This window comes from Nycticebus coucang, chromosome 2, assembly GCF_027406575.1.
Source record: "Nycticebus coucang isolate mNycCou1 chromosome 2, mNycCou1.pri, whole genome shotgun sequence".
Lineage (NCBI taxonomy): Eukaryota > Metazoa > Chordata > Mammalia > Primates > Lorisidae > Nycticebus > Nycticebus coucang.
The window spans coordinates 39,330,024-39,353,462 of NC_069781.1; the positions used below are offsets into that span (position 1 = coordinate 39,330,024).

General features: G+C 45.9%; 1 protein-coding gene across 1 annotated transcript in view; it reads left to right on the forward strand.

Annotated features, from left to right (window-relative positions):
• The window catches only part of GABBR2 (gamma-aminobutyric acid type B receptor subunit 2), a 396,872-nt gene that overhangs the window by 195,936 nt on the left and 177,497 nt on the right, over positions 1-23,439 (forward strand). Inside the window, exons 4-5 of the mRNA XM_053572972.1 lie at positions 4,420-4,521; positions 21,580-21,645. Of these exons, the coding sequence (XP_053428947.1) occupies positions 4,420-4,521; positions 21,580-21,645 (168 nt within the window). The remainder of the gene's footprint in view (positions 1-4,419; positions 4,522-21,579; positions 21,646-23,439) is intronic.

Consider the following 23,439-nt stretch of genomic DNA (forward strand, 5'->3'; position numbering starts at 1 on the left):
GGCAGTGGTTTGCAACTTGAGCTGCACATTGGAATCACCTGAAGAGCACTTAAAATTCCTGCAGCCTGGGCCCTATCTCAGAGGTTCTTACTGGTTTAAGAGGTAACTAGGGCATCAGTAGTTTCTAAAATTCCCTAGGTGACTCTAACATGCAGTCCAGAAATTTTTAGGTGACAGCAGCCCCAGCCAGCAGGGTGGACCCACATTAGGCTTAAAATGAGTCACATGGACTCAGTTATGTGAGCAAGAAAATTTTTGCAAATAGTCCATTCACCTTCACTCCCTTCCCAATTCCATTTGCCTTCCACTTTTCCCCTGGTCCTGCTTTCCTCTTCCCACCCACCCCTTCTTCTCTGCGTCTCACGGTCTCACAGACATGGATAAAGCTGGGCTATGTGCCTTCCACGCCTAGAGTGTGGATGGAGGTTGTGCACTCAGTCAGTTGCAGGGATAAGGCCGTTGCGATGGCTTCATTGGAGTGACAAGGCCCTGTCACCCTGTTCACCCACAGCCCTGTGAGCCGGCTGGGAGGGAATCGTGTGCAGACACACTGGTCCCTGCCGCTCTGTCCTGGCAATGTTTTCTCTCTGCTCAGCCTGAACAAAGCCATCCTCCAAAGCCATGAATTCCTCCTGGGTCTTTCCTTCTTAAAAAATGCTGGCCTTTCTAGAGCTTAAAGTCTGAGTTCAAATATTAATGTCCTTGCATTTGGATCTTTGATGCCTAAAGCTGCACGGGAGCCTGAGTCGTCACTGGTTGCATTCTTTGTCACCTTTACCAATCTCCTGTGCCCAGGGCCTCCCTCAGGGCCCTTGGTTCCTGTCTGTACCACTCTCCTCTGAGCACAAGCCACTTCATCACTGCCTGATAAAGGCAGGCAGAACTGAGTCCAGCACTCCAGACATGGTCTAAGTGGACGGCCCAGAGAGGGACTATCCCCTCCTTCATTCTAGATGTGATCCCTTTGTGAACGTCCTTACCTAGTCTTACTCACTCTTTTGGCACTTGCCTTACTCAGTTAATACATTCTGATTTCCTAAACAAGGGGAACAAATCCAAGTTATTAAAAAAAGCTTTTCACACCATTATCCATTTTACTTCAAACTTATCCTGCTTCTTTTAGGACGATGGTTCTCACCTTGAGCGCGTTTCAGAGTCATGGAGAGAACTTGCTAAAACCCAGGTTTCTGGCCCCCACTCCAGAGGGTCTGATTCAGTAGATGGGGCTGGGGGCTGGAGAATCTGCATTTCTAACGAGCTCCTGGGGCCACCCTTTGAGAACTACTGCTCTAGAGACAGCTTTCTGGGAAGACCTCGTTTCCTCAGTCCATACCAGTTCTTGAGGAGAAGAACTCAGCAGCTTTTTCAGAAGACTTACTCCTGGGGCTCTGGCCCATCTTGTAAAAATGAGTTTAAAAGGTAACATAGTTACAAATTTACTTAGTAAATATTTCATCCGTGCATTTCTGTGCACATATGAGGGTATGGATTTTTTTTTGCCTCATGAGGAAGATCAGTTAGATTATTTCTTTTCCATGCTTTGGTTATTTTAAAATGCCACTTATTACTGATTTCTTCCATTTTCTTTCCCTAAAAAAAGTCCATTAGAATAAATACTTGAGGTGAGGGCAGAGTCCTTGGTGCTGAAATTATGGGCAATGAGTGGCTGATCTCACTGACCATCTGTTCTGACCTGCTCTGGTTAAGTGGGCCTCTGGAACCATCCACATCTGGCCAGATACATAAGAGTCAGCCTCAGTTTCCTCACATGTGAAATTAGGGGCGGAATAAGACAACCTGATTGTTTTGAGTTCTGGCCACTTACAAAATATTTTATTCTGCCTTATTTATATACGGCTTTCATGCACACTCTAAAGCAGAGACATCCCAAACCACTGACTGCCTCGCTGCCTGGCCTTAGGCCTGAAAACGATCATTTCAACTTTTAAGCAGCGTGCAGAACTTTAGTTTCATCGGTGATTTTAGCTGGACCTTGGATCAACCCTTTGGGCTACTAGCTATATTACACCCCATTTTACAGGTGAAAAGACCCAGTTGAAAGGTTGAATTGTTTCTTCAAATTTGGGTTGTGTGCAAGTGGAAAGCCAGGCTTGATTGTGCATGCACAGGAGCTAAACTGCCTTCCAGTAGGGACTAGTGTGCACGTATTCCAATTAACAATTGCTGTTGCTTCACAACATGATTTTGAGACAGAAAACCAATAATGGGACCCCTCTGCATCCAAAAAAGATGTGAGGCAGCAGAAATAAATTCATACGGCAAAGTAACAAAAGTAAGGCTTTTAACTTTCCCCCCCAATCAACTTGTTCCCCACCTTTCATCAAATTGAGGTAACAGTGAAGATTGGACAGGATTGTCCTGACTGCAGCAGTTTCTTTCTTTACATAAAACATTTATTAAAAAATATTTGAAGCATTCATAAAAGCACAGAATAAAATACACACCCATGGACTTGCTGGCCAGAATTAATCAATGTTCACATTTTGCTCCATTTGCTTCATATTCATTTCCAAGAAATGAAAGATGGCAGCTCCCATGGCAGTCTCCTTTGTTCCTCTTCCTTGGAGGTGACTTCCCAGTAGCCATATGGTGACATTTAGGGCCGCCTTATTCAAAACACTTTGAGAGACACATTATAGTCCTCCACCAAGCGTTAGACTAAGAAGAGCCTTTTTACTATGGTAAAATACACTAACGTGAAATTTACTATTGTAATCATTTTTAAGTGTGCAATCTGGTGGCATTCCATACATTCACATTTTTGTGCAACTATTGCTGCTGTCCATGACTGGAACTTTTTTATCATCCCTTTCTGGAACTCTGTGCCCATTGAGTAATAACTCCCTATTCTCTCCACCCTTTAGCTTCTGGTAACCACCATTCTACTTTGCCACTATGAATTCAGCCACCCTTGAGTATCTTATATAAGTGGAATCATACGGTATTTGTCCTCTTGTGTCTGGCTTATTGCACATAACATAGTGTCTTCAAGGTTCATCCATGTTGTAGCACGTATCAGAATTTCACTCCTTTTTGAGGCAGAGTAATACTCCATTGTATGCATATACCATAATTTATCTATCCATCTGCCAATGAACATGTGGGTTGCTTCCCCCTTTTAGCTATTGTAAATGCTGCTGCTATGAACATGAGTGTAAATATATCTGTTCAAGTCTCTGCTTTCAATTCTTTTAAATATATGACTGGAATTGGTAGATTATATGGTAATTCTATGTTTGAATTTTTGAAAAGTTACCATACTGCTTTCCACAGAGGCTGTACCATTTTACACTCCCACCAGCAATGTGCAAGGGTTCCGGTTTCTCCACGTCCTGGCTAACATTTGTTCTCTGTTTGTGGCTAAGAATCACCCTGATAGATATTAATAAGAAAAGTACATTTAAGGATCATCTCCTCTTGAAGAGGAAGAAACTGAGACCCAGTGAAGGGGAAGGTCACACAGAGACGCCAAGGTCATAAGCAAGTCAGTGACAGAGCAGGACCTGGAAGTTGGATTCCACCCCTAATTCTTTCTACTAAAACATGCAGTCTAGGGTCCATGTCTATATATGTCAGAAGGTGCATAGCCATGGCCAAATGCCATAGACTTTACATTTATATAGTTTGAGCCTTACTTTTGTTTTTATTTGAATAAAAAGAATTTCAAAATTTTTAAATGTAGGAGATTTTATGTTTTAAAACTCTTGATTTGATTTCTGATTTCTTCCCTCAAAATTAGGTCTGGTGACCCTGGATCTATGTTCTAACTTGGCAGCCAAGTAGCAACTACTGTCTTTAGAGGGGACATTTGGTTACCAATTTGCCACAATCCCCAGTACTCCCTAATATCTTCCATATGGGTTGCTTCACATAGCAGCTGATCCTGGTGACAGTGAAGTTTGTAGCCCTTTGCTTTCCAAGTTCATAGATATCAGTCATTCTGTGTGTCAGCAGACACATAGTTATATTTAATATCACAGGCTGGTTCAATACCTCCTCACTCTTTATTCTGCATCATTATTCTGAGTGTCTTGGCTATTTCTTCACCATAAAAATGAAATAATATTACTAATAAATAATGCAAAATGTAAACCAAGACACTGGATAGCTTGATTTAGAGATATGTGATACAACAGACAAACACCAACAGGGTCCTCACAGGAGTTCCCAGGCCTGTCTTAGCAAGCCCCTTTCCTGCCTGAGATCCTGGGTTCATCTGCCAATTGCAGGGTGGGACCGGGAGGCTCCAAGTTCCCACAGGGTACTCTAGTTTATAATGTCTCCTCCCATTGTCAGCAGAGTGGAGAAAAACCACCTTGCCCATGTGAGCCACTTCCCCAGAGCGACCCTTCTTGTGGTGGCCAGAACACCCACCCTCTGCTTTCTCTTTGCTGACAGGTGAGGAACGACCTGACCGGGGTTCTGTATGGCGAGGACATTGAGATTTCGGACACCGAGAGTTTCTCCAATGATCCCTGCACCAGTGTCAAAAAGCTAAAGGTAGGCCCATGAGCCACTGCCTGATTGAGAGACTGACCTTGAAACCCCTGGGTCCCCAAATCCCTGACTATGAAAGAGCCTCACCTTTTGCCTGGGCCTCACGTTTACTTCCACTTGGCATCTCAGACTTTGGAGAAGCTCCCCCAGGGTTGGCTTTCCCTGGCTTTTCCCCAGTTGAACACTGGCCAAAAGTGTGGCTGCCAGGTGCACAGCCATTTAGAGCTTTCCCGGTGATCTGACACCTCTCAGCCCAGCCTGACGGGCAAGCAGGGCACAAGTCATTATCATCTCTATTTTGGAGAGAGAGGAACTGTGGGCTTAAAAGCTCACAGCAAGGAAGTACTCCTGCTGGGACTGAAAGCCCAGGCTCCTGGTGCCCATCCACTGACTCAGTTTCTCTCTAACTTTCACTTGTCCCTTCGCGCTGCAAACTCTCACAGATACCTTTTGTGCACCAGACCCTCTCTGGGCTCACAGGCATCACCAGACCTGTCCTTGTCCTCAGGTTGCTCATAGTGTGGTCAGGAAGACAGATCCCTCTTAGGGGAGACAGGAACAAAGGGGCCTGGGAACAAAGGCGGGAAGTGACTCATCCCACCTGGGGAGAGGGTTCAGACAGGGCTGCAGAGAAGAGACAACCATGGGCTGCAGAGGATGGGCAGAGCCTGACCTGTAGGAGCCTGGCAGGGAGGGAGGGATGAAGGGGAGAGGGCAGGGCAGGCACACCCCTCCAGAGCTTGGGAGCCACAGGAGCTCCAGAAAGCCTGAAGGGTCTGGGGCAGGGGCAGGAGGGAAAATGCTGAGGCTAGAAACAGAAGTCAGTGTCCAGGGGCCTAGAATGCTGAGTTAAGAAGTTTGGTCTTTTATCCTGAGGGCGGTGAGGAACTGCCAGAGATCTGTAAGCAGGTGCAGGTGTAGTCAGAGCCTGGGACTTCCTCTTTTGCTGTCTTGCATTCCCTCATGCCCACATTTAAAGTCATTGACATGGAGACCCCAGATGCCAACTGCTGAGAGATCCCTTCTGTCTTGTGCCGGTCCGGGCTCCACCATTCACAGCAGATGGCAGTTTAGAGCTTTTGCCTTCCAAATCCCTCAGTTCACAGATGGGGAGCTCAAACTCAGAGACTGGGGAATAAGATAAGGAACATGCTAGTTGTTAGCACCTCATCCAGACATTCCAGCCCTGGGAGCCTCTGTGGGTGAGGAGGTCTTAGGAAAGGGCCACTGTGGGTCCAGGGGGCTCAAGATGGGGCTCCTTGGAGCCTCCCCCTGCAGTGCCACAGGCTGTGTGGGGCCCAGGAGGACTGAGGATGCGATTGCTGCTATGCAGGGACCATCTGCTTCTAGGCTGAGGTGAAGGGGGGGTCTGGAGCTGCCCTGGCGTTCTCCTGCCACATGCAGAGGCAGCTGCCGGTACCCAGTGCGGGTACTTGAAGTAGCTTCCTGTGCCCCAGAGGCCCAGCATCTGTAGGCTTTAAAGTTTAAAAAGCCTTTGTGTGCAGGGCAGAGGTACTTGTTGAAAGCCTGCTGGACACTGGGCTTTCTGCTTATCAGCCAGCCAACTCCAATAGAAGCAGGAGTGACAGTCACAATGGTGAGTGTAGCCAGTGGTGGACCAAAGGCAGGCCTTCAAGCAGTGTCCTTGACCTTCATTTGCTCATTTCATCCTTCCTGAAGCCCTAAGGTGGAGGGAATTTTTCTATCCCCCTTTCACAGATAAGATTTGAGGCTCAAAGAGAGTAAGGAACTACCCCCAGACACCTGCTGAGAAGTGGTGGGTTGGAATTCAGACCCAGGTGGGGGCGATGGTGTGGCTCTGCTTCCTCCACGGCCCTACACAATTCTGCTTCTGAGAAAAGATTCCAACATCACTGAAGCAGAGGGAGGAGGGCTGAGGACGGGGTTCCCTTGCCCAGACACCTGCAGGGCTCCTTCTCCTGCCTTCTTAAGAGTCTTTGCTCCGTGGTCCCCTTTGCCTAAGGCCTTTCCTGAATGCTGCATTTAAAATTGCATGCCCTATTGCTCCCACCTGCCCCTTTCAGTCACTTTGCTCCCTTTCACTGACTGACATCTGTTTTCATTTCCTGGGACTACTCTGGTTATCTGTTTTCATTTCCTGGGACTGCTGTAACAAAGTGCCACCAACTAGGTGGCTTAAAACAACGATGTCTTCTTTCACATTCTGGAGGCCAGAAGTCTGAGACCAACCCATGGGCTGGACCGTGCTCTCTTGAAGGCTGTAGGGCTCATCTCTGTGTTTGTGTTTTGTTGAAAAATCAACTCAGAAGAGACAAATTAATTGGAGAAGAGACATACAAATTAATTTAATGTGTATAACCCCCCCTCCCCCATGGGATGCAGAAGCTTATACTATAGAAGGATCCTGGCAAAACAGGTGGCAGGAAGCAAGAGGAAAGAGGCTCCTGCTCGAGGGGCTGAGGGGCTGAGGGGTTACCAGGGAGAATTCAGTGGGCTTGAGGCACCTACAGCAGTCCAGGACCACAGAGCAGATGATGGCTTCTGACAAGTCTGTCCAGACGTGTTGACAGACTTTAGTCTTCCCTCCTGTGATATGAGTTCAATTAATGAAAACTCAGGTGATTGTCTTCTTCTTTGGTAGGTCCAGACTTTAGGCAGACAAGAGGGCTTCAGAGAATCCCCTTCTTTGGGAGAGTCAGTGGGTATGGACGAGGTCAGGGGACATTGAAGCTTCTTGAGCAGCACTGTCGTTGATTTTGGTTCTGCCTCATTTGTCTCGGGCTCTCCCTTCTCCAGTATCCGTAACTATTCTTCCATTCAGCATGTCAAATTGCCATCTTTGGGGTCTCTCTCACCTTTTCTCCCTCATGAGAGGGACTCACTTCCAACTCTCTTTGGAAGTGCTCTAAACTTTCTCTTTGTTCTTCCTAAATAAAAATTTCTCTTTATAAAAAGAGACACAACTTTTTCAAAAGCCATATTTGGAGTATAGGTTTCTGAGCCTCAACACCCTTGTCGTGGCTGCTGGCATTGCTGGCAGTCTTTGGCAGTCCTTGGCTTGCCACACTATAACTCCACTCTCAGCCACGTGTGGCATTTCACCCCTCTCCTCCCCTCCCCTCCCGTCCCCCTCCCTCCTTTCCCTTCCCTTCTCTTCCCTCATCTTCTTACTGGGTCACAGTTGTATGGAATCAGAGCCTACCTCCTCCAATGCAATCTCATCCTAACCAATCTCCTCTGCAATGACCCCGTTTTCACATAAGGTCACATTCTGAGTACGAGGGGTTAGGACCTCAACGTATGTTTTTGGGAGACACGATTCATTCCACTCTTAACGACATTCAACAGTCTAATTTCACCTACTTGTTTTATTGTCAGTCCCCTCTCATCAGAATGTAAGCTCCAGGAAACAGAAATTTCTGTCTCGGTCACTCTTATTTCCCATCACCGGAAAGCCAACCTAATTTGCTCAACAATTTCGTCTGGGGGTTTGGGGAGCTTCTTTTTTGATTTTCCTAAGCATCTTTTTTTTTTAATTTCAAAAAATGTAGAGGGTACAGTGTTTTTTGTTACATGGATGAATCGTATCATACTAAAGTCAGGGCTTTCAATGTACCCGTCACCAAAATACAGGCAGTCCCTGAGTTGCAAACATCTGACTTACATACAACTTGCACTTACACACAGAGGCTACTAGAGTAAGTCCTCGAGTTGCAAACATCTGGTTGACTCGCACTTACGAACAGGGCTATTACAGGTAAATTTACCTCTTCCAACTTACGTACATGTTCAGCTTAAGAATAAGTCTATCTCCTTCATGACCCAGGAGCTTCCTGTGGTATACATTGTACCCAATAGGTAGATTTTTATCCGCCACTCCCCTGCTGACCTCCCCGCTTCTTGGTTTCCATGTCCGTCCAGCTCTTGGTGACTATATCCCTTGTTTACCTCCTACTTATGAGTGAGAACATGTGATATTTGTCTTTCCATCCCTAAGATACTTCACTTAGAATAATGGTCTCCTCGAAAGTTTGTTGAGTGTGAAATAAAATACCCAAGTCTGAGTAGACAAAACCAACAGAGGCTACAAGGGTAAAATCCTCAGGAACAAAGAAAAGGTAGAAACTTTTGGAAAGCTCAGAGAAAAGCGAGAATGTGGTTCATTGTGGGATAAGATGCAGAAGGAGGTACAGAGGACAGGGAAGGAGAGCAAATATCAAATATCACAAGTACAATCTGCACTGTAGGTAGTGGATATCAGAGTTAATGCCAAGAAAAATAAAAATCAATACTGTGGAGGGCAAACTTGAGATGCTTTCCAGAATGCAGAGGAAATCGCCAAAGAGATCAATCCAATGAGAGAAAAGATAATAGCTATGGATACTGGAGAAGGGAGATCCCAGGACAAACGAAACAGACCCAAATCAAAGACAAATGGGTGCCCCAGTGGCAATAAGCACACCTAGCACCCAGATTTTTCTAATACCATTCTCCAATAAAAGGAACCAGGGCTCCTTGGATAAATGGCTGATTCTATGGGGCAGGAAATGTGCAAGATGATCCCAGAGCATCTTGTAGTACCAGAAAGTAAGGAAGTGCTCAGAACAACGCCACACACACACACACGCACAAGATGGGGATGTCAACCAAGTACAGCAGCCTATTGAAAGAGCTCCCAGTGACCCAAAGCTAGAACGATTTGAGCAATAAAATAAATCCAGTATTAGAATGTAACCCAAAGTATAAAACAAATATCCACAAGTCCATACTTATATAAATGATTGAATAAATAAATGAGAAAGAATAGGTAATTCTCCTACATAGAATTCCTGATAGCTTATGTAAAAACTCACACTCCAAGGAGGTGGGACATAACTCCCCACTACTTAAGTGACTTCCTTCCAAAGAATTCAAATAACTTGCAAAAGAATAACTTGAATGTGGAGAAACCTGACGAACACCACCTCAGCCAGGTGATCAAGGTCAACATCAACAGTGGTAAGTCATGTTGATAGCACCCTTGATAGGATGTGATGGAAATGGCACTTACCATTTCCCCAGTGGTCTTCCTCTCCAAGTTCCATAACCTAGTATAACCATGAGAAAAAAACAGACTAATTCCAGTTAAAGGCCATTCTGCAAAATACCTGACCATACTCCTCAAAACTGTCTAGGTCCTCAAAAATAGGGAATGTTTGAGCCAAAAGAAGCCTAAGTGGGCACGCAACTAAATATGATATGGTATCCTAGACAGGATCCAAGAATAGAGAAAGGACATTCATTAGAGTGAAATGATATGTAACTTTTGCTTCTGTATATACTTTCATAAGAATTATCTAGACTTAGTTCTCCATCCACGGGTTCCAGGGGTCCCTGCCCAGCCATTTCAAATAGGACGCCAGCTATAAAGCACACATAAGGAAATCTGAATAAAGGATGGGCTTTATCTAATGTATCAAAATTTGTTCATTAATTGTGACAAATGTATGATTCCAACATAAGATGTCAATAATAAGGAATACTGGGTGAGGGGTGTATGGGAACTCTTTTTTTATATTATTTTTTGTATTAGTATTAGATCATAGCTGTGTACATTAATGCAATCACAGGGCACCATGCACTGGTTTTATAAACAGTTCGACACGTTTTCATCACACTGGTTAACATAGCATTCCTGTCATTTTCTTAGTTATTGTGTTAAGACAATCATATTCTGCATTCACTAAGTTTCACATGTACCCTTGTAAGATGCACCGCAGGTGTAATCCCACCAATCACTCTCCCTCCGCCCATCCTCCCCCCTCCTCCCCTCCCTCTTCCCCTTCCCCATATTCTTAGGTTATAACTGGGTTATAGCTTTCCTATGAAAGCCATAAATTAGTTTCATAGGAACTCTTTATACTAGCTTTGCTAATTTTCCTATAAATATAAAACTATTCTCAAATGTTTACTTTTATAAATAGGAAACAAACTTTAAAAGACAGACCTAATACTATTGGGCCAGACAAAATTGACAATATTCTACCACTTTTGAACTACAAAATCAACAGTTTCACATGGAAACATACAAAGTATCTGTGTACACTAGCCATCCTCTCTACATTCTAGCAGAATTGGTAAAAGATGTCATGCTCAGACCTGTTTTGGCAAAAGTTTTGACATACATGTACAAACTTAAAGGGGAAAATCTTGCAAAAATATCTAGGCCAGAAAATAATAAGCTTCCCACAGAGGTGCAATACCAGGCCACCCTCTCACTCCTCCACAGCTTTAAATCCCAGAAACAATGGAGCAACTGGGAAACATTCTCTGCCATGTGAGCCCCATAAGATGTACCAGGTAGGTGCCCTTCCTGAAGTTAATTCTGAAGTCCTGCATCAGCCAGCTGAGAGCTATGTGTGCTTTATAGCTGGAGTCCTATTCAAAATGGCCAAGCAGGGCCCCCTGGAACCCATGGGTGGAAAACTAAGTCTAGATAATTCTTACAAAAGTATATACAGGAGCAAAAATTGCATATCATTTATATATAATGCAAAAATAGATACAGTAATAGCAATAAGTGAGATATAAAAATCCAAATTACCTTCACAGGGCCTGAGAAGTGGGTGAACGAAAAATAAATGGGTGCTAAAGTCTTGCTCTTAATTAGGACAGGGACCCAAAAGAGATCATTTGCTCATGAGTTTCATGATTAGAGAAATATAAACTAAAGAATGCTTTGAATAATTCAATGGTAAATATACCATAATGCAAACATAGCCCGAAGCGGCGGACACACGGAAGGTAAAAGGAAATCTAATCTGCATACTGCAACAGAACGCAGACAGGAAAACCAGAAAGCACAAACAGATAATTGCTGACCAAATATGAGGATTCTTCCTGGAAATTCAAAGAGGTCAAATTCATTATTAAAAGGCAAAAACTTTCAAATTGTGTTTTGAAATCTAGCCCTACCTATTTACATCAGACAAACAAAGTGATGCAGATAGGTTAAAGGTAGAAAAGATTGGACAAATTTCTACCACGCAAACCGAATAGCAGCAAAAATCCCAGGATTCACGTCAGACCAAAGAGAATTGGAGGTACAGGCGTCAAACAGGATTACGGATAGCCGTTTTCCATAGATAAAGGTACAATCCACCGTGAGAATAACGCGCTCATGGACTATGATTGCCTTAAATTACATCTCACCAAAATAAGTAAAGAAAAGGCTGCTAAAAATACAAAGGGGAATTGATAGTAACACAATAGTATTGGGAGACATAACATCTCTTTCTCCATCTTGAGCAGTTCACCCAGGCAAACAAAAGCAAGAACACGGAGGAACTGAATAATGAAATTAATAAGGCTGATTTACCAGATATGTATCAAAATTTGTAACAAGAAAGTCAGGAAATAAAACCATTGCTGTGTGATAAAGACCCAAGGCCATGTAAGCTTATTCCAAAGCCTGTTTTGAACAGAGGGCTTTAAAGTTGAGCTGTTCCCAGGCTGGGCTGGGAGGCTTCTTCATAGAGACCAGGCACCGGGCCCTGGTGGAGAGAAGTGCAGGCTTCATACCTCCCTCTCTGTCCTCTTCAGTTGCTTCATCCACTTTCCCCGAAGTGGACCCCAGCCCTGTATTCATACTTCCATTCATTGGTGGAGTTGGTGTGCGTTTTATTTCGATCATGGAGCACCTACAGACCTTTACTTCTGGAATTGAGATTTAAGAGGCAATTGTCTCAGTTCAATCCAGGGGATGTGGAGACCAAATACTTTTGTGAAATAACAGGAATTTTAAAAATCTTTTATTATAGAACAAAACAAAGAACAAAAACCACACAAATCAAATGAACATCTTCGTGAATCATAAAGGGAACACCACCCAGGTCAGAAAACTTTACCAGGTACCCCCAAAGTCCCTTCCCTCTATCTAGGCACTCCCAGACATAATAACCCCTACCTGCTACCATCAGGAACCACGTGCCCTATGTTCATAGTAATTACTAACATTCTTTTTTTTCCCTCAAAACTCAGAAAGCATAGGGAATGCTGTTTCTAACTGTGACCCTTTATTTTTTTAATTGTAGTAAAATATGCATAACATAAAATTTACCATTTTAAGTGTTCAGTTCGCGGCATTAAGTATATTCACAGTGTTGTACAACCATCCCATTATCCATTTCCAGAACCTTTTCACCATCCCAAACAAAAACTCAGAATAGGGGCTTTGAATCAAGTGAACCCCGGCTGGACTTCTGTGCCTGCTTCTGTGTCCTTTACTACATAGAGGACATTGACACATCCCAATCGTTGTGTGACATTTGTCATGTTCACAGGGTTGGTTCTCATGGGAGCTGAATAATCAGCAGTCAGTATTATGTTGGAAACCTGAGAAACAGTGAAGTAGGAAAAATACTAAATAATAAAATTATAGAACCAGGCACGGTGGCTTATGCCTGTAATTCCAGCACTCTGGGAGGCCGAGGCAAGTGTATCACCTGCGCTCAGGAGTTCAAGACCAACCCAATCAAAGTCAGATCCTGTCTCTACCAAAAATAGAAAAACTAGCTGGGTATTGTGGCAGGCACCTATAGTCCCAGCTACTTGGGAGGCTGAGGCAAGAGAAATGCTTAAGCCTAAGAGTTTGAGGTTGCTGTGATGCTATGGCACTCTACCCAGGGTGACAGAGTGAGAAAAAAAAAATTATGTAACATAATGGGGGAAAGCCATGGAACTCCCCATCTTTTAATGCACATCTTAAAATAATAACAAAGGGCTTGACAAAACCCAAATTTGGGGACATTGAGCAAAGCTCAGAGATGGAGAGCAATTCTTAGTCTGGACCCACAGAACTCCCCCTCTGCAGATGGATTTACCAGAAGAAGCAGGAATCTTGCTTGCCCTACAGTGCTGTGACAGCATGGTACCTCATTCCAGAGGGCCACTTGTCTCTCTCCCCATCTCCTCACAGCCTTTTCTTCTGCCCTCACCCCACGCTTAAGCTCCAATAGCAATGGAGGACACCTCTTAGCTCTCACCTGCTACAGATTCATCAATCCTAAAAATAACCCTACAACAGCAGTTAACAAACTATGGCCCACAGGCCCATCTGGCCCACCTTCCATTCTTGTAAGTAAAGTTTTATTGGGACATATTCATTTGCCATGTCATCTCTGGCTGCTTTTGTGCTGCAACAGCAGAACTGAGTAATTGTGACAGAGATTGTACAGCCTATGAAATCTAAAATATTTATTCCCTGGACCTTTATAGAAAATGTCTGCCCCGACCTGCTCCGAAGGCATGTCATTTTTATAGGTAGAGAAACTGAAGCTCAGGGTGGTTTAATAATTTGCTCAAGGCCATGCAGCTAAGTAACTGAGCTGAGAGTCTAGCCTGGCACCGACTGGGTCTGACCCTCCCCGCAAGCCTCCCAGCATGGTGCCCACCTGCAGTCCTCAGTAAGCCGGAGGGTTCCTCACTGCCTCTTCATAGTCCAGGGTTACTCAAACACCCTAAATTTTAAAGTGATCACTCTCCCCAAGACCTTCTCAGTAATAAAACAGAAATGAAGTGACTTTGCAGCTTATTTACTGACCATAAGTGAAGGGTGGTCAAAAGAAGGGAATGACAGACAGAAAGAATATTAAACAGAAAGCTTCATCTTCATTTTTTCTATCTGTGCAGTGTTTGAGTTCCAGCGAGCCTTCATTGAGACCCTCTAAATTAAGCAGGCTTTCTATTCTAAAACAGAAAAGGAAAAAGGAAAGAACATATTTTGTGGCTGTACAGAGCCACCTTTCTTTTTTGAATGATTCACAAATTTAGCCCAATTCTCTACCAATATTCCTGAGCATTCTTATGTTTTAGTGGTCACATTAATGGGACAGCTCTGACCAGAAAAGACACCCAGCTGGCCAGCAAAGACAGAGAGGATCCTGAAACTCCAGCAGAGAGCGGAGGGAGGCAGGATAAGTCTAGGGTCAGGACCTGCCAAGGAGGGAAGGGAAGTGCATTAATTTCTCGTTGCTGCTGTAACAAATAGGAGTGGCTTAAAGCAACACAAATTTATCTTACTGTTCTTGAGGTCAGAAGTCCAAAAAGGGTCTCTGTAGGCTAAAATGAAGATGTTGGTGGGATTGTATTGTTCCAAAGGCTCTAGGGAAGAATTTATTTCTTGCTTTTTCTAGTGTCTAGTGGTTGCCATTGTTCCAGAGGCTCTGGGGAAGAATCTATTTCTTGCTTTTTCTGGTGTCTAGAGACTGCCTACACTCTTTGGCTGGTAGCCCCTTCCTCTGTCTTCAAAGCCAGGAATAGTTAGTTTAATCCTTCCCACGTGGTTATCACTTTGTCTCTGACCCCTACACTTAGAAGTACCCTGATGATTTCTTTGGCCCACCTGTGTAATCCAGGAAACTTCATATGTTAAGATCAACTGCAAAGCAACCTTAATTCCATCTGCACTGTCTAAGTGTGAGCCCCCACCCCTTGCCACATAAAACTCTCATGGGTTCTGGGGGTTCAGATGTGGCCAGTATTCTGCCTATCATAGGAAGAGCACAGAGATGGACCTTGAAGAGGCTTGTCCTCTCCTGTGCTCCATGGAGTGTCCTAGCGGGAATTGTGCTCTCTTTGCCTCACTGACCAGAAAAGTCCTGGAGGGAACCATCACCCTTTTCTCCCACTGGATAGGAGGGTCCTGATGGAATCTGCCACCCCCAACGCGGGAGCGCATCCCAACTGCCTGCAGCTGCCCTGGGGGTTGCAAAGCTGCAGAATAAACATGGCGCATCTTCCCAGGGGCCAGTTTTGCTCAGACATGGAGAAGAAAAGGCATTATTTTTATCTTATGACATAGATATATTATTGGAATGCTAAATATGCATGAATTTTCTAGCTACAATAACAGACTTTAAAGAAATGCCAAGCTTTGCCAGTGGGCTGCTGTGGGCTCTTCCCTCTCCACTCCCTTCCTTGAGAGTAAGTTCATGTTTCCCACTTCTCTGCCTTTAGGGAAACTTCTGGTGGGTTGGAGAGGAGTCTAAGACAAACTAATTTTAGCTAAATATAAGAGAGGACTCATTTTGGGTGTGGCATCAGTCTTTCAGAGACAGGGGAGACTTTGGAGAACATCTGAGCTAACCCCCTAGGGCTTAGCCCATGTCCACAGCCAGAGGGGTGGCTGTGACTAGCCCAGCTGCCTACAACTAGGTCAGTGCCCACTGCCCTGCTCATGCCACCACCCAACCTGTTAATATTTGTGGTCAGCATCTATAGTTCGGCTGCCCTGGGGCTCACAGCATCTCATCTCTGTCTGCAGCATTGTGCATGCTTTTATCTGATTTTTCAGCAGTCCAGAGCAATAAGGTAAAGCAGATCTGAGAAACCAGTATGTGATTGAGTGGGCTAAGGCTGGTACATGGGAAGTAGAGGACTCTAGACAACCCAGAGGTCAAAGTCAAGGTTGGGTCAACCTTGACCTTATTCACAGGACTTACACTTCCATTGTTGGGAGGGCTGACTGGCCAGGACAGTCCCTGAACTCCCTTGCCTCTGAGTCCTGCTCTTTAAATGCATACCAGCTATTTTCATGGCTCAGGGTTGCATTTGCCATTTATATCTTTTCACTTTGAAATCTGTCTGACTTTTCTCCGTGAGTTCTTGCTGCAGATTGGGTGCTGAGCTCCAGTAGCGCAGCCTCGGTGGGGTATGCTTTCTCAGCGGGGAGGCAATAATAGGGCTAAGTGGGTGGACGAGCACCCAGGCTCTGAGCCACACTAACCTGGGGTCGAGACTGGCACCATCATGGCCACCTGTGTGACCTGATGTCTAAAGTTGAATTCCCTAGAAATAGCCTAAAATTATTGTGAAAATGATTTATTAAAGGAGTACTCTCAGGAGCAAGGGAGGGAGGCAGGATAAAGCAGGGGGAAGAGGGAGGCGGAGATGGGTCAGAAAGCAGGCCAGAGACCAGTTTGGCCAGGCTTCTTGAGGTTCTCTGGAGCATAGATAACACCAAGGTCCCACCTTTCAGCAGCTCTCTTTCTTCCAAGAGAGTCAGTCATAGGTGTGGGACATGGCCTGGCCTCCATGGCCAGGAAGCTCCCCTTAGCAGAGAAGAGAGTGAACTTCCAGCAGCCCACTCTAACCACAGCTTGGAGGAGCACACCTGCCCTGAGGACAGGGTCCATGGGACCAAGGGTGTCCACTGTACCTGGAAAAATCACTTAATTCTTTGGCCATTGACCTTCTCGTGAATCTTTCCAAAGTGGGCATGGTCACAGGGCCCACCTCCGAGGGTGGGGCTGATATACTGCTTAGCACCACAGCTAGAAGGAGCTCAGGAATCATTATTTTTACTGTGTTAGGATTGCTTTCAAACTAAAGGTTACACACTAGTTCTGTGCATTAGGTCATCCTTCTTCAAGTGTCTTGGGCGTGCCCATGTGTGTGTGTGTGGGGTGTGTGTGTGTGTGTGTGTGTGTGAGAGAGAGAGATTTTACCTCCCTTTTAGAATCCCAAAGACAAAGAGACAAAGTGGTTTTTCTAGACAATGGATGAGGGGGTGCCAAGAAAGAAGAAAGGAAATCTACCCAGGGCTTGAGCAGCACTGGGCCTCTCTCCAGAGATTGCTGATGGGAACTTCTGCCTTCTACTGCCCGCACCCCATGGCTATGTCCTTCCACGTTTCCAGGGGGAGTGGCCTCTCAGGGCGTGAGCCCTAGACCTGGACTTCTCATTTGTCCCACATCTTGTTATCTAGCTCCATTCCAGGTGGCCCCCTTCAGAGCTGAGTCCCTCCCAGGGCACAAGATTTTCCAGACTTTGTCCTCTGCCACATTCCCCCTTCTCTGTGTTACCACAGCTCTGTTCTGTCATTCTGAATGCCACTCTGAGAGGCACGCACAGCCCCCCTCCAGTACTCCCAACACGGCCCTACAACTTTTCAGCACAGGAAAGTGGGCTCATATCCCCGGCAGGGAGGCAGGGGGCTTGGCCAGAAGCAGGGGCCATGCTAACCCAAATTATTTTCTTTTCAATCTCTGGACATTCAAGAAAAGATACAACTTATGCAGCACTGAAAAGTGTGATTCTGGAACTTTCGTGAGGGCATGCACGTGTGTATAAAAATTGCTAAGATTCCCCAAATCCAAAACCATTTATGTAACCCCTGAGTCTTCTAGTTAGTTGCACCCCCAGAAAGAACACAGAGGTATGTCTGTGCATTTCATACTCTCGGGACACCTCCTCACATGCTGGAAATTACATACCCCAGCTAGGGAAGCACCTCAAATTCTTTATATTGCTCTCAAGGGCCCCCACCAAGAACCCCCTTTTTCCTCTCCCCTACCCTAGTTCCCAGCTCGGGCCGTGTTGGGTGCTGGCTCCTCCTCTTCACTCCCAGGCTTCTCAGCATTTTACCCTTACTCATCATCTAGAAGCAGAGTGGGTCTGAGCAGCTTCCCGAATCAGGCATCACCTAGCTCTGGGTAAGATCTATCTCCAGGGCCCTCTGAGGGTCAGGAGGCCCTCAGTGAGGGCTCTGACTGTAGGGTGCTGTGCAGCCTCGGAAGAAGCCTGGTGCCTCTCTGGGAAAGAGTTAACTATATGAGTGATCCCTAGGGCCCTATCTGAACCTCCTAGGCTGGGAGCACAGAACCAAGTGGTCTTTGTAAGTTGGTTGTCAACAGAGACACTAAATGGTGCACAAGTGGCAGAGCCAGTTGTTCATCTGTCATCAGGTGGTCAAGCGGTCAGCCATGAAGATGTGGGTCCCTCGGTCTACTTAAGAAATGAACATGGTGGGCGGCACCTGTGGCTCAGTGAGTAGGGCACTGGTATACTGTGGGTGGCGGGTTCAAACCTGGCTCCGGCTAAACTGCAACAAAAAAATAGCTAGGCATTGTGGTGGGTGCCTGTAGTCCCAGCTACTGGGGAGGCTGAGGCAAGAGAATCTCCTAAGCCCAGGAGTTGGAGGCTGCTGTGAGCTGTGTGACATTCTATCGAGGGTGATAAAGTGAGACTCTGTCTCTATAAAGAAAAAAAAGAAAGAAATGAACATGGTGAACCAAATCAGTGCATAGACCCTAGGGCTGGCAGGATATTTATTTAGCACAATGGTGATAATGGCCACCAGCTACTGAATGAGTACTGTAGGCCTGGCATCGTGCCTGGTGCTGCACAGGGCAGGCATTCAGCACGCATCCAGCATGCCTTCGACATGTATTTGTTGATGTGTGCAGTATCCTTGCTGGGAGCAGGGAACCCAGAGGTAAGTCAGCCCAGTGGGGAAGGTGGACAAGTGCGTGTACTTGTGCCACCTTGTAGGGAAGCACTGTGTGCCCCAGGCCCACAGAGGAGGAAATGGCCACCAGGCGTGAGAGATGGATTCTCCAAACCGAGGATCCTGACCCGAGCTAAGGCAGGAAGGCTGAGCAGCAGCTGTGCAGGCAGAGCGGGTGGGATGGGAGGGCCAGGCACTCCGGATGGATGCACTTCAGAAAGAAGGTAGGGTGGAGAATAGGAATGAATGGACAGACGGCAGTAGTTCATTCTTACTGCCATAGAGTGGAGGTAAGAAATGTGGTAGAGAATTGAGCAGGAATCATTTGGTAACGATGAGAGTTTGATCTGTAAACCTTGGAAAGCAATGGAAAGATTTCACACTGTCAAACTTGAATCTGCTCTGTGGAGATGGGTGGGTGGGGCAGGATTACAGGCAAGGGTCCATTTGGGAGGCTGTCCTATTCACTGATGGTGACTCAGCCCGGGGCAGGGGGCCTGGGCAGATCGGCATGATTCAGGAGCTGGTGAGCAGTTCTTTTATCCTCTGGATACAGTGGGGTAAAGGAGACAAGTGGATCTAAGGTGACTCCCAAGTTTCCTACTTGGTTAAGTGGAGGTTGACCATAACATTTTCAGTTTGGAACATACAGGAGGAGGAAAAGGCTCGCTGGGATAACTGTCAGCTTGGGATGTATTGTGCTGGAGATACCTGTCACGGAAGAGTCTAGTGAGCAACCAGAGAAAACTCTGAGCTGGGGAAAGAGGCTCGGAGTCCACAGCACACAGAGGCCAGTTATGGCTGGAGTCATGAGTGAGGTTGCCCAGGGAGAGCTGTGGGAGCAAAGAGCTGGGGGCAGAGCACCAGCATTTGGGGATGGGCAAAAGATGAGGGGCTGGCACAGGCAAGCTGAGCCAGGGTGGCCAGGGAGTTGGGAGGACCAGGAGAGAGCACTGGGCAAGTTTCACTGCGATGAATCCAACACCTACTGGGCAAGGTAGCTAGGATTACCCCTATTTCAGAGATGAAGAAATTGAGACTGCTCCAGGAAGTTAATTTTCAACTAGTCAGAGATGGAGCTGGGATTTGAACCCAGGATTCTCTGACTCCGCAGCCCAATAAGCTGTTTCTATTATATCATGTTTAGCCATTCAGGACTTGGCACAAAGTAGATGCTCAGTAAGTGTTTGCTGGCTGCCTGGACAGATGGATGGGTACTGTTAGCAGCAAGAAATGCTACATGATTTCAACAAACAAGCAGAAAGATCCTGGAGCATGCCTGGGAACATGTCCACAGAACGGAAGCAGCTTAGAACTTTTTATAGCATTGCAGACTGGTGATGACAAAGGCTTGCCTTCCTGCAACTGCTCTGTTAACGATCTTTTAAAGTCCTTTCAGAGCAAGTAGGTTTTTTTTTCCCCCTTCTTTCCATTCTTGCTTGCAAACGAAGGATGATTTTAGAATCCAGGCCTTCTTTATTTTGCTAAAGTACATGATGAGTAAATGGCCTCGCAGTCAGCACTTTCCAATTTTAAAAGATGCTAAAAACTGATCTGTAAAGGCATATTTTTCTTCTTTATGTATCAAAGGGCCTTGAGGCCTGCTGGAGGGGATGGATGAACGGCAGGAAAGGTGGTACCTCCTCCGAGGCTGGGCCTCACTGTGGAGGGCAAGAGGCTGCTGGGGTGGGGGGCATCTGTGTGGGCTGGGGTCTGGCTGGTCTGGGGGCCACTCTGCACATCCTTCTCCAGCATACTCATCTCTGTGGGGCGGGGCCCAGCCTGGATCCTAGTGCCCCAGAAAGTGACCAAGGACCTATTACCCTCACCCAGGAGAGTCTCAGGAAGATGCTCAGTATGAATGAATTGAAGGAGTCACAGAGACTCTTGTATAATACACACCTATTAACCACCCTGAGATAATGAATGTAGTCCCATATTTAGGGCTTTCAAATATAGATTTTTCTTAGAAATAAAGTTGTACACTCACTATGTGCTAGGCATCATGTTAAGAACTTTCCAAGGATTATTTGACTTTGTCTTCCCAGCAATCCTGTAAGGTAAGTACGACCATTATCTCCATTTTGTGGATGAGGAAATTGAGGCTGAGTCACTTATGGCCACATAAGACTTGTTGGTGGAGGGTGGCACTTGTGGCTCAAAGGAGTAGGGTGCCGGCCAAACCTGACCCCAGCCAAAAAAAAAGCTGCAGAGACAAAAAAAAAAAAAAAAACTTCAGTGGAGCTGAGATATGAACAAAGCTCAAAGCTTGAGGAGACTCTGAAACTTCTTGATTGGGAAGCTCTGGGCTCCAGGGATGCCTTGAGGGGTCAGTTGTCGAGAAGTAGAAAAGTCTAGAACATCGTGGAGGAGTATGGGTGGGTGGAGTCTTCTCTCTGCCACCAACTCCCACGGGACCATAGAAACTCCTTTTCCCTCTTATGGCCTCAGTTGTCATGTTAAAGTGAGGAGTAAGATTAGATGATATTATCATACCCCAAGGTTTTTGTCCACCCTTATGGGAAGAAGATAAAGGAGATTCCAAGGCCTCTCAGTGTGGCCGGCTTCGGCCTCTGGCCTGTGCAGGATTGCCCTATGTCCTGCCCTGGAGACCAAGGAGGGCCAACTGTAAGAGCCAGAGAAGCTGGCCCCAGAGAGGGCCAGAGAATCCAGGCTGGACTGGGTGAGGGAGAGGTTCTGCCCTGCTTACCTGGGATTCTGGGGCCTGGGAAGGTTCTCTGCCCATGACCTTGAAGTCTCCGCCTTGTGCTGATCATCCATTCACCTTCACATGCATGTCCTTCTGTCCACAGGGGAATGACGTGCGGATCATCCTTGGCCAGTTTGACCAGAATATGGCAGCAAAAGTGTTCTGTTGTGTAAGTAAAATAGTCCTATTATTTTTGCCTTTGGAGAGGTTCACAAAGCTTTTCCTCAGACCCATTCTTGCTGCTTGACCTGTGAGCAGGATCCTAGGGCTGGAGTCTGAGTTCTTAGAGGCAGAAGTGTTATGCTCACTGCTCTTTCCTCTTTTCAAGGAGCTGAAATCCCAGGCTCAGACAATGCAGTCACAGGAAGAACCAGAGACTTTGATTCACCAAACTCACTCTCTAACCTATTGTCTAAGCCTGGTCAGCTAGTTCTAAGGCCCCCAATTTAGTCTTGTGTAGTGGAGCCCTGCTGTGTGAACTACACAGGGAGAGTATCCAGGAATCAGGGTGAGACTGAAGTGACTCAGTTCCCCTCTGCAGAATCTTCAGTTTGGGACAATTGTGGGCTATTCCCTATCTGTCCCACATCCTTTACATTGTCTAGTATGTGATAGGTGACAGCTTCTGCACATCAGGAGAAAATTCAGCAGGATGGGAGGGAACCCATGAGGTAGGTCCTCGTCTACCTCGTCAGCTCCTCTGCAGGCAGAGGTTATTCTAGGTGTAGTTGCTAGTGATGGGCCACGGATCTCTGTCCTCTTTGATCTTTCTGTCTGTGACTTAGAGGAGGTTATTAATAGCATGTTTGTAGGAATTTTAGAAGCCACGAAATATGTTAGATGACAGCGCCAGGGTTCAAAGAACTTTAACAAGTGGGAATATTTGACAAAATCCAAGGAGATTAAAGATTGTCATATAAGGTTAGAATATAACAAATCGAGCTACCTAAGTCCAAGGTGGTAGAGGCATAGCTGGGGAGTACTGTGTGTTGAAAAGAGAAGGGACTTTGAGTGTCTCAGTTGACCCCCGGTTTACTGCAGAGTCTGGTGACTGAGGTCACCAGGGTTAGCACTGTGCCAGATAGTGACCTCAGACTACATGTCCACACCCAGGGCAGGGTGGTCCCTTTGCTGTCTGCTAAAGAGATCTCACCTGGGTGTCCTGCCCAGCTTCTGGTGCCTTGTTTCAGGACGTGTGCAAGACCTCAAAAGAGACCAGGAGCAAGGATGGAGCAGTGGCTGAATGCCATAGTATCGTGGGATTATTTCATCTGAAGGCTCAGGAGCAAGTTGAGCCCTGCCTGCTCATCTCTGATACAGGAGGAAGGGAGGCTATGAGGCAGACCTCACAGGAGACCCTGGATGGCACTTAGGACTCAGGAGTCAGTCAGCTTGGGCTTGAATCCCTGCTCTGCTGCTTAGTACTAAAGTTGAGCACGCTATTCATACTCTCTGCACCTCAGTTTTCTCATCTGTGAAATGGGGACCGTAACACCTGTCTCAGAGGATTGTTGTGAAGATTAAATGAGCAGAAACCCTTTGCACAGTACTTGATGTACGACGAGACCTCAGTAAATGTCAGTGATCTTTTTATGCTTGTTTATGTAAGGTCTCAGGTGTCTGGAGATGGAATGAGCTACTTTGAGACTGGTGAATTTACTAGTGGATTTCATAGAATTGTGTTGAGCATTCTACTTATCAGTAAAGAGTAGCAAGAGGTCTTTCCACATTAAAATAGAAGGAAGAACAAAAGAAAAGTTGAAAATAAAGAGTGAATAGATTTGATAATTTTCTGAAACTACAAACCTTGCTCCTTACTACCCACGGTTCAGAAATAGCCCCTTTTAATAAGGAAAATGATGTCCCAAATTGGAGAACTTGCTTTCTTTTATGGAAGAAACTGGGTTTTTTTCTCTCCATATTCCCAGGCCCTTGCAAGGAGCTGGTGCATGGTGGGTGATTG